The sequence below is a fragment of the Moschus berezovskii genome, chromosome 12 (assembly GCF_049115385.1).
Source record: "Moschus berezovskii isolate FMDL1 chromosome 12, NW_MosBer_1.0, whole genome shotgun sequence".
In the NCBI taxonomy this organism is placed as follows: Eukaryota; Metazoa; Chordata; class Mammalia; order Artiodactyla; family Moschidae; genus Moschus; species Moschus berezovskii.
In genome coordinates this window covers 84388246-84403293 of record NC_142471.1, presented here as the reverse complement: position 1 = coordinate 84403293, position 15048 = coordinate 84388246, and the positions used below count along the sequence as shown (strand labels likewise).

General features: G+C 40.9%; 1 protein-coding gene across 2 annotated transcripts in view; it reads left to right on the top strand.

Moving 5' to 3' along the window:
* Nucleotides 1-6257: 6257 nt before the first annotated feature.
* FAM204A (family with sequence similarity 204 member A) overlaps nucleotides 6258-15048 on the top strand; it is a 29948-nt gene continuing 21157 nt past the window's right edge. The window contains exons 1-5 of one of the 2 annotated variants that reach the window (XM_055424559.2): nucleotides 6258-6669; nucleotides 12588-12826; nucleotides 13316-13400; nucleotides 13527-13557; nucleotides 13742-13841. In XM_055424559.2, the coding sequence (XP_055280534.2) occupies nucleotides 12593-12826; nucleotides 13316-13400; nucleotides 13527-13557; nucleotides 13742-13841 (450 nt within the window). In that variant the 5' untranslated portion in view covers nucleotides 6258-6669; nucleotides 12588-12592. The other variant, XM_055424560.2, reaches the window with a different exon arrangement.

Genomic DNA, 15048 nt, shown 5'->3' with positions numbered 1-15048 from the left:
GACTAAGGGAGTTCCTTAATGAAAGGGATCCTCAAAGGCTGTGTTGAATTCGTAAAACTGAATGCAGGCTACGGATGGGTAGAAAGGAGGGAGCAGCGAAAGAGCAAAAGCATGAAAGCGAGAATGAAAGGGAATGAATGATACTACCTTGACGATCAGACTTCTTATCCTCATTGCCATTCCTCTTATCCAGATGCTTATCGTGTATCTCAAGATGGTCTTCTAGCTAGGCATCTTTCATGTTGGCTCACCTACTTCCAAATCCATCTTTCTTATTCACAAGACTATAATATTAATCTCATTGGAGTACCTGCTTCTTCTAATTATTCCCTTGATCAGAATCCATTGATTCCCTTCTCTGCATCAAGGTAGGGATTGTGTGTTTGCCTTAGGGAAGTCCCCTAAGACGCTGACCCCATTGGTTTCTTATGTCTGACCCAAACCACAGCATTCTTGCCACTCTACATTGGTTCCTAAACACCTTCCCTGTTTCTCTTCATCTCGTGCCTTGACATCTCCACTTCCATCCTTTGTCTGTCTTCTCCACAAACACTTACTGGATATCTGTGCCAGGACAAGAGTTTTGCCTTCAAAGGAGCTCACAGTCCATCAAGGTTAGACTCACCTATGATAACTGATTGCATTTCAGTGTGATGAAGCCCTAGCTGTACTGTGCATCAGTTATTATGAAGGCACAGAGAAGAAAGCCATGAACTGTGTGTCAGAAAAGATTTAAGTTAGGAGATAATATTTTGATCTAGGTTCTGAGCTCTACAGCTATAAAGAGACAAGCATTCCAGCAAAAAGAGATAGCACATGCCAAATTCCATTCTGGGGGTCTTCCCTGCGGTCCTATGGTTAAGATTCTGTGCTTCCACTCCAGGGATCCCGGGTTTGATCCTTGGTTGGGGAACTAGGATCCCACACATTGTACAAAAGTCCCCTCACATGCACACACACTCCCTAGTTTTTGCATGTAAAGGGAGGAGACTGCTGTTACTATTAACTATATTCCAAGATGAGTGTTCAAAGCTTTACATGTGTTTCTTCATTTAGAGAGATTAAGCAGACAACGGACTGTTTTGGAAGATGAAGGTATTAGGATAAGGGAGAGTAACATAGATTTCAATGCAGTAATCAATGAATTATTGACTAGGGTGGGATTTGATAATAGGATGGGATTTAATCACTCACTACATACCAAGAAAGATGTAGAGAGAAGACACATTTTGCTCCTGAAGCCCCTCTTTCCATGAGTTCCCACCCAGTACACATCCCACTGGGTAGTGATGATGTCTATGCTTTATTGACTGCACTGTGTTGGGATTTACCAGGAACGTCACTGTAAAAGGGGCAGTGTGTGACAGTGGAAAGAGCAGGAACTTCAGAGTCTAGTGAAACTTTCCAATCTTAGTTTTGCATGCTATAATTGTGCCTCTTGAGAAACCTGTATGCAGGTCAGGAAGCAACAGTTAGAACTGGACATGGAACAACAGACTGGTTCCAAATAGGAAAAAGAGTATGTCAAGGCTGTATATTGTCACCCTGCTTATTTAACTTTTATGCAGAGTAAATCATGAGGAACGCTGGGCTGGAGGAAGCACAAACTGGAATCAAGATTGCTGGGAGAAATATCAATAACCTCAGATATGCAGATGACACCACCCTTATGGCAGAAAGTGAAGAAGAACTAAAGAGCCTCTTGATGAAAGTGAAAGAGGAGAGTGAAAAGGTTGGCTTGAAGCTCAACATTCAGAAAACTAAGGTCATGGCATCTGACCCCATCACTTCATGGTAAATAGATGGGAAAACAGTGGAAACAGTGGCTGACTTTATTTTTCTGGGCTCCAAAATCACTGCAGATGGTGATTGCAGCCATGAAATTAAAAGACGCTTACTCCTTGGAAGGAAAGTTATGACTAACCTAGACAGCATATTAAAAAGCAGAGACGTTATTTGTCAATAAAGGTCCGTCTAGTCATGGTATGTAGTGAGTGATCAAATCCCATATCCAGTATGGGATCAAATCCCAAATCCAGTAGTCATGTATGGATGTGAGAGTTGGACTATAAAGAAAGCTGAGTGCCAAAGAATTGATGCTTTTGAACTGTGGCATTGGAGAAGACTCTTGAGAGTCCCTTGGACTGCAAGGAGATCCAACCAGTCCATCCTAAAGGAGATCAGTCCTGGGTGTTCATTGGAAGGACTGATGTTGAAGCTGAAACTCCAATACATTGGCCACCTGATGCGAAGAGCTGACTCATTTGAAAAGATCCTGATGCTGGGAAAGATTGAGGGCAGGAGGAGAAGGGGACAACAGAGGATGAGATGGTTGGATGGCATCACCGACTCAATGGACATGGGTTTGGGTAGACTCCAGCAGTTGGTGATGAACAGGAAAGCCTGGCATGCTGTGGTTCACGGGGTCGCAAAGAGTTGGTCATGACTGAGCGACTGAACTGAACTGATTGTGATGTTTGACTATATTTGTGACGTTAGATCAGTTTCTTAAATTCTTGAAGTCTTAATTTCTTTTGTCTGTCAAATGGATACAATAATAACCACCTCTTGGGTTTATATGACATTAGTTATATAATAGCAAGCACCCAGAAATGTTTCCTCTCTTATCTTCCTATGTACAACAGGTTGGAACAGAAGAATCTAAAAGTAATGCATGATGAATAAAGAAGCAGTACTTTTCTTTGGCAACATCCTAACATTACTTTGCCAACAAAGGTCCGTCTAGTCAAGGCTATGGTTTTTCCTGTGGTCATGTATGGATGTGAGAGTTGGACTTTGAAAAAAGCTGAGCGCCGAAGAATTGATGCTTTTGAACTGTGGTGCTGGAGAAGACTCTTGAGAGTCCCTTGGACTGCAAGGAGATCCAACCAGTCCATTCTAAAGGAGATCAATCCTGGGTGTTCATTGGAAGGACTGATGCTAAAGCTGAAACTCCAATACTTTGGCCACCTCATGCGACGAGTTGACTCACTGGAAAAGAGTCTGATGCTGGGAGGGATTGGGGGTGGGAGGAGACGGGGACGACAGAGAATGAGATGGCTGGATGGCATCACCAACTCGATGGACATGAGTTTGAGTGAACTCCGGGAGTTGGTGATGGACAGGGAGGCCTGGCGTGCTGTGATTCATGGGGTCGCGAAGAGTCGGACACGACTGAGCGACTGAACTGAACTGAACTATATTACAGAAACTTCCTTTCCTCAAGTGTCAACTGTTGCTAACGTCATAGTGTTAGTTGTTCAACGTATTCTTGGAAGATTAACATTACCTAGAGATGCTTGAATTTGCAAGTTTAAAAAATCCAGACAGAGAAATTGTCACATGATATCAAAGTTCAGAACTCCCTTGATTCTATTCTTTTGCGTGTCACTAGCCTAATTTTTCTTCAATGCAGAAAGTAAGGCATTTATACAGATGGAAAGAACTGTTCTCTTTCTCAGTTTCAGCAAGAAGTACATTTATCATATGTTTAACAAAGTAGCATTCACTTTTTCTAACTGAGACATATTTAATGGACTTCAATATATTTGGGGAAATTTTCATCGGAGATTTAGCAGCTACCAAAAAAAAACCTCCACAATTAATCTTTTATAACATGAGTGAGACTTGTAATCTCTACGCTTAGGATAAATATTGCTAAATATAAGGAAAAACAATTCATAAACTATAATATTTCTTAGCAAAGAAAAACTGCTTTATGATTTTTAAGATGTTTGAAAATTTAAATGAAACTTACATGTTTGAAATTAGTGCCAGATGCAACACAATTCAAGCACAATTCTCTAGCTGAATCATATTTAATATGATTTAGTAAAAGGAATTCAATAATTCTGTATTTCATAGAAACCTCACAAAAACAAGTATTTCATTCACAAAATGCATGGTTTGGCAGGTTTCCAAAGCAGGAATTTGCTGGAGGGAAGGTAAATTTATTGATTAAAATAAATCAAATGACCGACATCTCCTTCAGAAAACTGGCAAAATAATAATATTCAGAGACTGAAAGTCTTACAAGCAAAACCAGAAGAAAAGTCTGAGCTATTTACGTGTATTATAGAAATCCAGTAATGTCACAAGAGTAAGTTAATCAGATATTTGAGCATTCTCAAATTAACATTGCGAACATTTTAAACTATGTATTTTGGGAGTAGGACTTTCCAAAAATCTTTGGTATGAAATCTGGTGGTTGTAAGTCTTTGGAGTACTTATAATTATATTCCCCACTTATCCTTTGCAGATTTGTATGCACTAAATAATAAGTATTCTATGATAGAATTTATATAGAAACAATCCAGACAGTTCTTAATCAGTCCGACAATACTTCCTTGTTATCTGTTGTCTCAGTTCTTCCCTCTCAGAATTTGTTATGGACTGATTGTTCCTGTACTCCTAAAATTCAAACACTAAAATGCTAAACTCAGAGTGGCTGTATTTGGAGATGGGGTGGTTAAAGAACTGATTAAGGTTAAATGAGGTCATAAGGGTAGGGCCCTGATCCAATAGGATTAGCGTCCTCTTAGGAAGAAACACCAGAGAGCTTTTTCTATCCCTTTTCCTCTCCTCACATAGTACACAGAGATTTTATGAGCACACAGCAAGATGACTGCTGCCTCCAAGCCAAGAGAAGAGGTCTCAGAATGAAATCTATTTTGCTAGCACCTTGATCTTAGATGGCCCAACCTCCAGAACTATGAGATATAAATGTTTATTGTGTAAGCTATATAGGTTTCCCTGGTGGCTCAACTGTAAAGAATCCACCTGCCAATGCAGGAGATGAGGGTTCCATCTCTGGGTCAGGAGAAAGAAATGGCAATCCACTCCAGTATTCTTGCCTGGAACATCCCATGGACAGAGGAGTCTGGCAGGCTACAATCCATGGGGTCACAAAAGAGTCAGACAGGACTTAGTGACTAAATAACAACAACAAAGCTAGTTAATCTGTGATATTTTGTCATGGCAACCCCAGCAGACCAAGATAGCAATTAGGAGGCTTAATGTAACATCCACAACAGACTTTTTCAACACACTCTCTCTTTAACTGCTCAATTTGTTTACGTGTCTGGATACAGGGAAAACACTATCGAGAGGCTGGACACACTTGGCCTGGAGAGTTTCATACAGATCCTTAAATCATTCAGCCCTGCTTCTATTCTAGAATCAGAGAATGTGAATGTAACAAAGGGTCTTTGTGAGCCAAGTTTGTCCATTCAGATTTTGCTATCATTCTGGGGTCATAGAAAACTACTCCATACACCTAGCACATCTTCTGGAAAACAATGGGGGTTAGGTAGTGGATAGTTAAGTATTAAACATATGTTTATACTAAATCATGACATGTTATTGAGTGCCATACGCAATTTTTACACATTTTTGGAATGCTTCAAAGGCATTATTGATAAGGTTGTGACAATGACAACAAACAGCTGAGAGACTGGAAATGAATGGGGGCCAGGTAATGCCTTAAGGGGTTTATATGTATTTCGTTACATGGTCGTTACAACACTAGAAAACAGAAATGTATTTTTATTATTACAGAACATCATTTCAGAATATGAAAGCATTTCTAAAATAGTCCCACTCCCATCATGGTCATATGCTGTTTTATTTTCCTTATTGTTTTTATGGTTATTTCTTTTCCCCTTGCTTATTTTCTATGTTCCTCCCAATCCCCTTCTCAGAGCCTAAGTCAGTGGCTGCCAGGGAAAGGAACTCAATGTGTTTTTGGCCAAGGTCACACAGCCACTCTGTAGCAGCTGCCACCATCAGCAGATGCTAAGCGCCACGAGACCAGGGCTAGAGACCATTCTGCTCTAAACAGAGGCTGGCACGGTGCCTGCTCAAGAAAATATGTACGGGGAGGGGGTGGGAAAGTAAGGAAGGGAGCGGGGGAAAGTTTGAATGAATGGAAACGTTCCCAGAAGGGTCTAGAGAGCTTCTGCAGCGAGTCTCGGTCTTTGGGGAATGAACTCAGTTTAAGGTCTATGCCAGCACTTTCCTCACCACAGAGCACCAGAGTACGGCAGGGGATGGAAGAAGAGAAAAGTCTTTAGGACGTCTGGAAGAAAGGAGAAAACGGCGAGAGAAAAGCAGAGGGGGAAAAAAGAAGTAGAAAGAAACCAATCGCCATTTTTCGTTTCTTTAAAAGGCGAACCCAGCGCGACCGGTTACCATGGCGACCCCAGGCCAGAACGGCCCCAGCCCATTGGCCGAGGTGTCGGAGCCAATGAGAAGGCGCGATGTTGGCAGGTCTTAAGATGGCTGCCGGGCGGAACCGTCGGGGCAGCTGAGTGCGGCTGATTGCGAGGCTGTTTCTTGTGCTCCGGGGAGACGGACCCAGGGAAGACAGGGTGCCAGAAGCGAGGGAGCAAGCGCTGGCGGCCTCACAGCCTCTCGGCCGAGCCCGTAAAGCCTTTGGTCAGGCCCGCAAAGCCTCTGATCGGGCCCGTGGGAGCGTCGGCCAAACCGGCCTCCGCTTTGCTCTGACGCGGCGTCGCGGCGGAGTCCCCGTCCTGTTGGTGGGAGAGGGGCTCTCCGTCCCACCCCGGCCGGAGTGAGAAGGGATGAGAAGGCTTTCGACCCGGGACACGGGCTCTTGTTTACAGTTGCCGTACCCGGAAACGAGCTGCAGTTGATTTGAGAGTCGGCAAGGTAAACATCCTACATCAGAATCTGTGGCGCTCCGTTCTGTGCCGGGAGGGGATTCTTCCCATTTGGGCGTCGGAGTGTGGCCCCGCCGCGGGACAGCCTGCGGAGTTCGGGTGGTTCAGCCGTGCAGCGAAAGGTGTACGCTTCTAGAGCCACCCCTTTTGCAGTCTTGCACCCTGTAAGTAGTCTCACGGGGACATCCAGTTTTAAAGTGGGCCTCGAAATATTACTGGCTACCTGTAAATCTTTCTTGCAGGGTCTTGACTCGCGGGGAGTGTTTTCTAACCCTAGGCTGAACAAGACACTCGCTTTGACATATGTATATGCAAAGTCCTGCTAAATAGTTTATCTGGGTAATCGGATTGGTAACTTAAATCCGAAGTCAGGCCTGAGATTCAGTTGCACTTTCTGTAGCTTTTTGAGAAAACGGAGCACATTTATTTCATAAACGTGAACAGGGCATTAATGTTGATGATAACATGCGTAGAAGTATTTCAGTTAAGTAATTAATGCCCAGTCACAGAAACTGATTATTGTGTAAATTATTTAACAGGATCTTCAGATTGGTAGGTGGTGGTTTACGATTTCTGTAAGATTTAAGTTCAGATCAGACAAGATTTTCAGTTTTCTGTGATTATTTCTAATTGAATACAAAATTTGGGAAATAAGGCAACTTCATTCAGTAAAAATGAAATTGAAAGTCTGGAATATGAGAGTCAGGGGACATTTACCCATAAACTGTTTAGGTCGAGTTTTGATTATACGCAGTTATCTGGACTTCAGAAAATGTGGTAGTATTACCCAGGCGTGTATTCAATTTGGTATAACATTTTTATGTAGCTTTCTGCCCTTAAAAAGTGAGAAAAAAATTTATTCCTGATCAAATTTTAACAGAATTACAGGCTGGGGACATTCTTCAGACCCACTCTCAAATCTCTGTCACCAAGAATATACTACTACTTAAACTCTGCACTCTATAGAGTTTTGAGTTACAGAGTTCTATTTTTCTAAGATTAGTGGATCAACAACCATTGGATGAGTCTGTTACCGCATCTGTAAAAGGGGTTTAGATAATAATTCCTAGTGAAAGGGTCATTGTGAGGAAGGGTAAAACTGCCTGTCACATTGTTTGTATGCCATTTATAGCAATGACCTGGTTGGTTTTTCCTTTTTGTTCTGTTTCTTCTGTCACAGTGGGGTTTCTTTCCCTTTCTCCAGAGCATCTTTTAGGTGTTTTCTCTGAAGTTCAGGGTTTTACTGAAAACTAGCAAGCTTGGCTGTGGTGGCTGGGGTAGGAGAGAAGCCTTATATTCTGGGGTGTTGGGGTTTAATTAGTATTGTTCTGACTGAGAGAGAATGGAGTGTTACATCAAAGAATGAGGTGATTCTGGGCGTTTGGGCACACATAATATTGAGATCCATAAAAAGGCATATTAGAGCCTCAGGACATCTCAGAGATTTGATCACACCCTTCATGTTTTAGGTTAAGGGTGAAGACCCAGACAGATACAGTGGCTTTTCCACAGCTATGTTGTTCAGGATTAGAAACCCATCTTCTGACTTCTAAAACTGTTTTTTTTTCCCTGCTCTACACTGGCTCCCAATCCTTTCACAACCTAGAATCCCATTTATTGTAATTTGATATCTCCATGGATGCTGTACTTTGATATATTGCGTCTACTAAACTATACCCATTAATTTGTGTTTTTTTCCTTTTTAGTAAAACTCAGGCCTTTAGCTACCAATCGGATGAATGAAAATGGGGTGAAGAATAATGTTTCATTGAATTTAAGTTTCCTGACCTAAAGGTGCATAATATTGTTTGAGGGAAAATGAAATACGTTGGGCTTTTTGAGTATTGAAACTAGCTTAGAAATCTCTATCTAAATCTTTATTTTCATAAAACTTTGAAAAACCCTTAGCTGGGGAACTGCTGAACTGTGTCATGTTCTTCTAGATACACTGATATCTGCCCAGGTGTGCTAAGTAGTAGCTGTTCTTGGTTTCCAAGGGCAAAAGAAAGCCCAGCCATTCAGACTAGGATGTAACATAAATATTTTTGTTCATCATAAATCATGTCAACCCTGGACTGCATAGCATACACAGAATTTTTCTTTGTAGAATAACTGTGGATTGGGAAGAATCTTCACTCCAGCAGTACAGAGTATGTGAAATGGAGAAGCTGATATTCAAAATCACATAGAATAGGGGGATTCTGAATGATTCATATCTTCTTTGGGGCTAAATAATTAAAATATTTGACTTACAGGCTAAAAACATGAAAGAATATATCAACGCATGGACTGTTATATAGACTTGACTATAATCTACACTAAAAAACTTGTTTCTTAGTCTCTGGTATGTGATGTTTCTTGAGAATGGCTGAGTAATGCCCACATTTGAAGGGTTATCTGCCTTAAAATGAAAGAATGCACTCTGAAAGGTATGAGGTGAGAGATGCTTCAAAGAACTAGAGAAACAGAATCCAGAGCAACCCAAACAGAAATAACAGGAGGCCTAATGGGACCAACTGGTACGGTAGTACAATTGGAAATGTATAAATAACATGCATATGCTTTGACTAGAAAGACAGAGTGTTTGAACCTAAGCACAAAACACGTCTCAAAGCAGCCACTCCATATTGGCTGATTTGCAGTCAGAGCTGCTGCTCAGGTGGGCAGCTTCACTTTGCAGGCTGCTCAATTAACTATCTGTGTTTGTCAGTGATCACCAAGTTGTCTTGCTATTTGTGTATGTTTGTATGTTACGGTCACAGGAGAATGGCACATCACTTTAAAGATAGTTAGGGATTAAGTTCAGAAACATGTCTTATTTGATCTTCGCCTTCTTTTACAGATTTGGACATAGGGTCCACTTTTTAAAAATTATTTTAATTTTTCCCCTACCATGGGCACACGCAGGAAGTTATCATACTAGCCAGTAGCCTGCTGAGGACAGTTCTTAATGCCACATTAGCAAGAACTTATTAAACATAGGTGAAGTTGAGGAAGTCCAAAAGTGATCAAAAATGATTAGAGGCTGATGAAGAAAGGCATGCCCTCTCCACGGCTACTAGCCCTGCTTCCCAAGGTGAAGTCCCTTGGGGTGCCCAGAGCATAGACTCACCTGTGAAGACACTGCAGCAGCGGCCCAGTGGAAGAACTGTGCCCATCTGAGCTGCCACAGCTGAAGTCTGGGCTGAGTGGTGCTTGGCTGCTGATGGACAGAAGCTTGCCGTTTGTATGAGAATGTTGGTTGCATGAGGTTAGGCGCTTTTACCCATTCTGTATCCTGCTGTTTCTATGTCTTGGAGAGTGCCTGGCGCACAATGGACATGCAGCAGATGCTGTGGATGGGGAGAAGAAACAGTGGCTCCCAAACATAGAACCCCCAATTAGTGCTAAGAAAGCTAACTCTGAAACTTGTTACCATCCTAAAGTCCTGAAATGGATAGTGAGTCTGAAGGTGTATTATATGCCAGTAGCAAAGTCATGGTAGAGCGGATTATCACAGCCTTCCTCCTGCTTCACAGAACAGTAGAAATGTTTTTATTAATAGCTCCACACCTGTTTTTCCATATTGGCATGTTATACATCATATCTTTTGTGCTAACAGTATCTCAGTACTACCTCCACTCCAACTTTTAAAATCCTCAGTCCAGATTTAGGGATGGATTCAGGTTTCCCCAGTGGCTCAGTGGTAAAGAATCTGCCTACAGTGAAGGAGAGGTGGTTCAATCCCTGGGTGGGGAAGATCCCCCTGGAGGAGGAAATGGCAACCCACTCCAGTATAGTCTGAACTTCAGGCAGTCCAGCTGCCTGAAAAGTCCCATGAACAGAGGAGCCTGATGGGCTGCGGTCCATGGGATTGCAGAGTTGGACATGACTGAGCAACTAAGCATGCATACACATGGCAGGTTTTATAGGGCTTGGAACTTATGTAATTTGAGTCCTCTTCTTTAGAAAAAGGAATATAGATTCAAAATACAAAATCGGGTATAGTGCTTTGGAAGAACTTATGCAAAAGAGGAGCCTTGAAGCTTAGGTTCTGTTATCTTCCTGGTAATTTGCTTCTGATTTTATTGCTCCATTCAGAAAACCACACATCAGCATTTTTAATTGAAAGTTCATGTCAGACTGGAAGTCAGGGAGTTAAATGACTTGTATCAATTACTAAATGAATGCACCTCTAACATTAGAAATTTCGAAACTACCTTATATAGATGCTGCCACCCATAATAGAAATGATAAAAATTCAGTACATGGCCACAGAAATAAATGATAATGGCAAAAAGATCTGATCATTGATCAAGTCCCCAGAACCTCCTGAATACTGTGTAGAGTGTTTCAGTAGCTTACCTTATTTCATTCTGAGAATAACCCTGTGTGCAGGGTAATTAGCCCCGTATTACAGATGAAAAAACAGGGTCAGAGGTGTTAAAAATGACTTCCTGAGAATTACAGTTAAAGTAGTTAGTAGTAGTTGTTAAAGTAGTAGTTGTTTAAAAAGCCAAGACAATGTTTTGGTGAGGATGTTTTTCAGTGACCAGCAGCTGATGAGACTGGACCCAAACTGTGAAAAGTGAGAGCTGATTCTTTGGACTTGGGAGGAGGTCCTTAAAAGTTATCAGGAATCCATTGTTCAGAGTATGCAAAATGCCATGATACTTTGTCTCAGAGACAGTGCTGGTGGTTTTCTTATACTTGATTAACACAATAAAGGGCAGAGATAGCGAAAAAGATTAGGCCCTTCCGGTTTATTCCTTCCGTTCTGTCGCTCAGTCGTGTCCAACTCTATGCAACCCCGTGGACTGTAGCCTACCAGGCTTCTCCGTCCATGGGATTCTCCAGGCAAGAATACTGGAGTGGGTTACCATTTCCTTCTCCAGGGGATCTTCTCAACCCAGGAATCGAACCCAGGTCTCCCGCATTGGGGGCAGATGCTTTAACCTCTGAGCCACCAGGGTTTATTCCTTCAGTTAACGGTAAATCATGAGCAGAACAACCAGCTTCTCTATTCTAGGCATCTTTTGAATGAACTAGTTTTGGCTTATTATGTATGCCAAACTAGACTGTGCCATGGGGATTAAGAGTGAAATGTACTCAGTTATCATAATTTTAGAAAATGATTACAACTTCAGTTTTTAAAAATTATTTTTATTAGACTTAAAAATAGTTAATGATTCTCTCTACCAATGGGCTGTATAACTAATGATAAGAATCACCCTGAACTTCTTTTCCGAATACAATATTGTTACTTTAAAAAGCTATACATTTTTGTTAATTTGTAAAGATTATACTCCATTTAGTATTACTTTAAAAAGCAGTATAAAATGTAAAACTGGGCCATCCTTTTTACCACCATACTTTTCTTAAACTGCTTGCACAGCTTAAACATTTTCCTTTGTGTAATTGTTTTCCTCCTCCATAGATAATAAGTCCCCTGAAGTTTTATACGTTCAAATACAGGCGAGAAATCCAATTTTATTTTCTTCTCTAATTGTTACAGCTTGAAATATAGTGTTATAATTCTTAAATTACCTGTAGTGTATATTGTTTGGTTTTTAACATTCTTGAACTATGAATGCTTTTACTGAATTTCCTCTCTTTTTTTTGGACAAAATTATTCATGTATTAGAGGATCAATGTTTTGTTGTCATTAAGTCATTTAGCTGTAGGTGTGTCTTGTGACAGACTTACTTAAACTACCTTACACTTCTAAAACATTTATTATAAGCAAAATATTTAAATTATTTTGATATGGAGGGTGTATCCTGCTTTATACCTATTTTTAAAAAGTATAAATGGACTTTTCCCAAACCATTCAACGTAATTAGATTCCTGGTGTATCTTTTAATGGTCTTAAAATTCTTTCCATGTCTACTTTATATATCCTAATTCATTTTTTTTTCCCTCGAGCAGAAAAGATGTGGAGTGGGCTCCTACCTCCTGGCCTAAATGAAAGTGATGTTGAATTGAATTCTGATGATGATACCACATTAGAGAGCTCTGAACTTAACTTACAAGAGGGTAAAGAAGATGGGACCTTTAAAAAGACAGAGATCGTAGATGTGCCTACAGATGGACCAGACACTGAAGCAGAGGCAAATATAAATGCATGTGAAGAGCGTCCCTCTGGAATTCCCTTAAATATGTGGAATGTAGGTTTTCTCTCATGTTCTTATTGAAGTCTGTGCCTGCGTATCTCTGCCAGGGTCAGAATGTGTGTGTTCTTGGTAACTTTCATTACTCTCTGGGTCTGTGGCCAACTCATTGGTCACTCAGGTACTTGCGTTCATTTTTGTTTTGTTTTTCATAAAAAGAGGAAGAAAAAAAAACATTTAGTAGGATTAACTACTTTGCTTAACACAATACACAAGGAGTTTCAGTCTTAATCTCTTTGTTACAAAGTCTATGAGTCATTGACTTTTACCCCTAAATTACCAGATTAACTTGTTTGGAAATAAATGAAAATAATTCAGGTTGTAAAGTCTCAGACAATAGAGTATCTTAAGAAGAACTAAATTACTTTCATTTTATTTGTATTTTTATAAATATTAAGAGTATAGTTTCTATTGACATGTTATTTTTCAGATGTGTACTTGGCTTCAAAAGACATTTGCCCTTTTTTTTTTTTTGCTTTTATGTAGAAATTTCAAGAATTGCATAAAAAGCATTCTGAACAGAAAACTTCAGCTTCTAGATCCGAAAAGAAAAGAAAACGCTCCAGAAAAGGTGTTTTAATTCAGGTTAATTGTCGATAGTGTTAAATTGTGACCAGTTGAACTTAACAGTTTTTAATAACCATCATTTCGAAATCACCAAATGCTTAGGTATTGACACTTTGTGAATTCTTTTCAGGTAAATTGAAGAATGAAGAAGAATCTCATAGGTAGGTGGAATTTAAAATATCTGTCTGTCCTAGATAGTATTGCAGAACTTGTACAAACAGTTGATTACCTCTGAAACCTAAGAAGTAGTTGATGTAATATAATTGTAATAACGAATTAAAAACAGTAAATGTAAACCTGAGTACATTTTGTGTGAAACATAAGTTACTGTCTATCTTTTTACAGTGAACAGTCTTCGAGTGAAACCCAGTGGAAGGAGCTTACCCAGTATTTTGGAGTCAATGAGAGATTTGACCCCCCTGTTAAAAGGAAAAAAGTTGAAAAGGTAAGATCTTTTTTATTTATTGCATCTTCTGTTCGCCAGTGGGGACTGTTTAATTAGTCTTGCCTAAGGGCTGGATGGCATCACCGACTCTGTGGACATGAGTTTGAGTGTACTCCGGGAGTTGGTGATGGACAGGGAGGCCTGGCGTGCTGTGATTCATGGGGTCGCGGAGAGTCGGACACGACTGAGCGACTGAACTGAACTGAACTGAAGGTATTTCTCCTCATTAATTCATTCAGCGAAGAAGTTAATGTGTGCAGGATGCTAGATAAACAAGTAAATATATAGTTACAAGTCATTTTTTAAAACCGTTGAAAAAAAACCAGGGTATTTTGAAGAAATTAATATGGAGGCCCTACGTTAGCTGAGTGGTCTGGGAAGGCCTGGCTCACTGAGACTGAAGGATGGCAAGGATCCTGCTGGGGAGGAAGAGCCATCAGGGGACATGTGAGTAGCAGTGAGAAGCTCAGCCCGGCTGGATGGAGTCAGCGAGGAGGAGGGTGAATGGCCCAAGATAAGACTGGAGAAGGACCAGGCTGGGCAGGACCTTAAAGGACGCATTAAGGAACTGGGTTTTGGTCACAATGCAGTTGAGAACCATTCAAGGGGTTTATGTGAAGGGAGTGATGTGATCACAGTTACGTTTGAAAAGATTGCATCTTACATCGAAGATGGACCTTGGAGCAGCAAAAGCAGATGAGAACAGTTAAGAGACTCCGCTAGACGTGAGATGCTAGGAGCCCGAGTGAGAATGGTGCTGCTGAAGGTAGATGAGAGGATGGATTTGAGGTGCACTGTAGAAGTAGAATGGACAGTATTTGCCTCTGGATTGCTTATGAGGTGGTGGGGAGATTGGAATTAGGAGGATGGGAGGGAACCATTCAGGGTTTTACTTAAGCAGTGGTGTGAATAGTCAGATTGATTACAACGATGAGAAAGCTTTGGAGGGGAGAAGATTTAGAGCGAGGCCTATCCCAGTTCATTTCGGGGCATGGGTGGTATCAGTAAGCAGAATAGAGCAGACCATTGGTAAAATGAGGCAGGAGCTTGGAGAAGAGTCAGTCTCGAGATGCAGGCTTGGCAGTTGCCAGTCTATAGATGGCGTTAATATTTGGTAGAGGCTAGAATAAATGAGTAACTTACACATTTATCTAGGGGAATGTTGACAGACTTCAGGAGCATGGAAATTGAGCTCTGGGCTGGAATG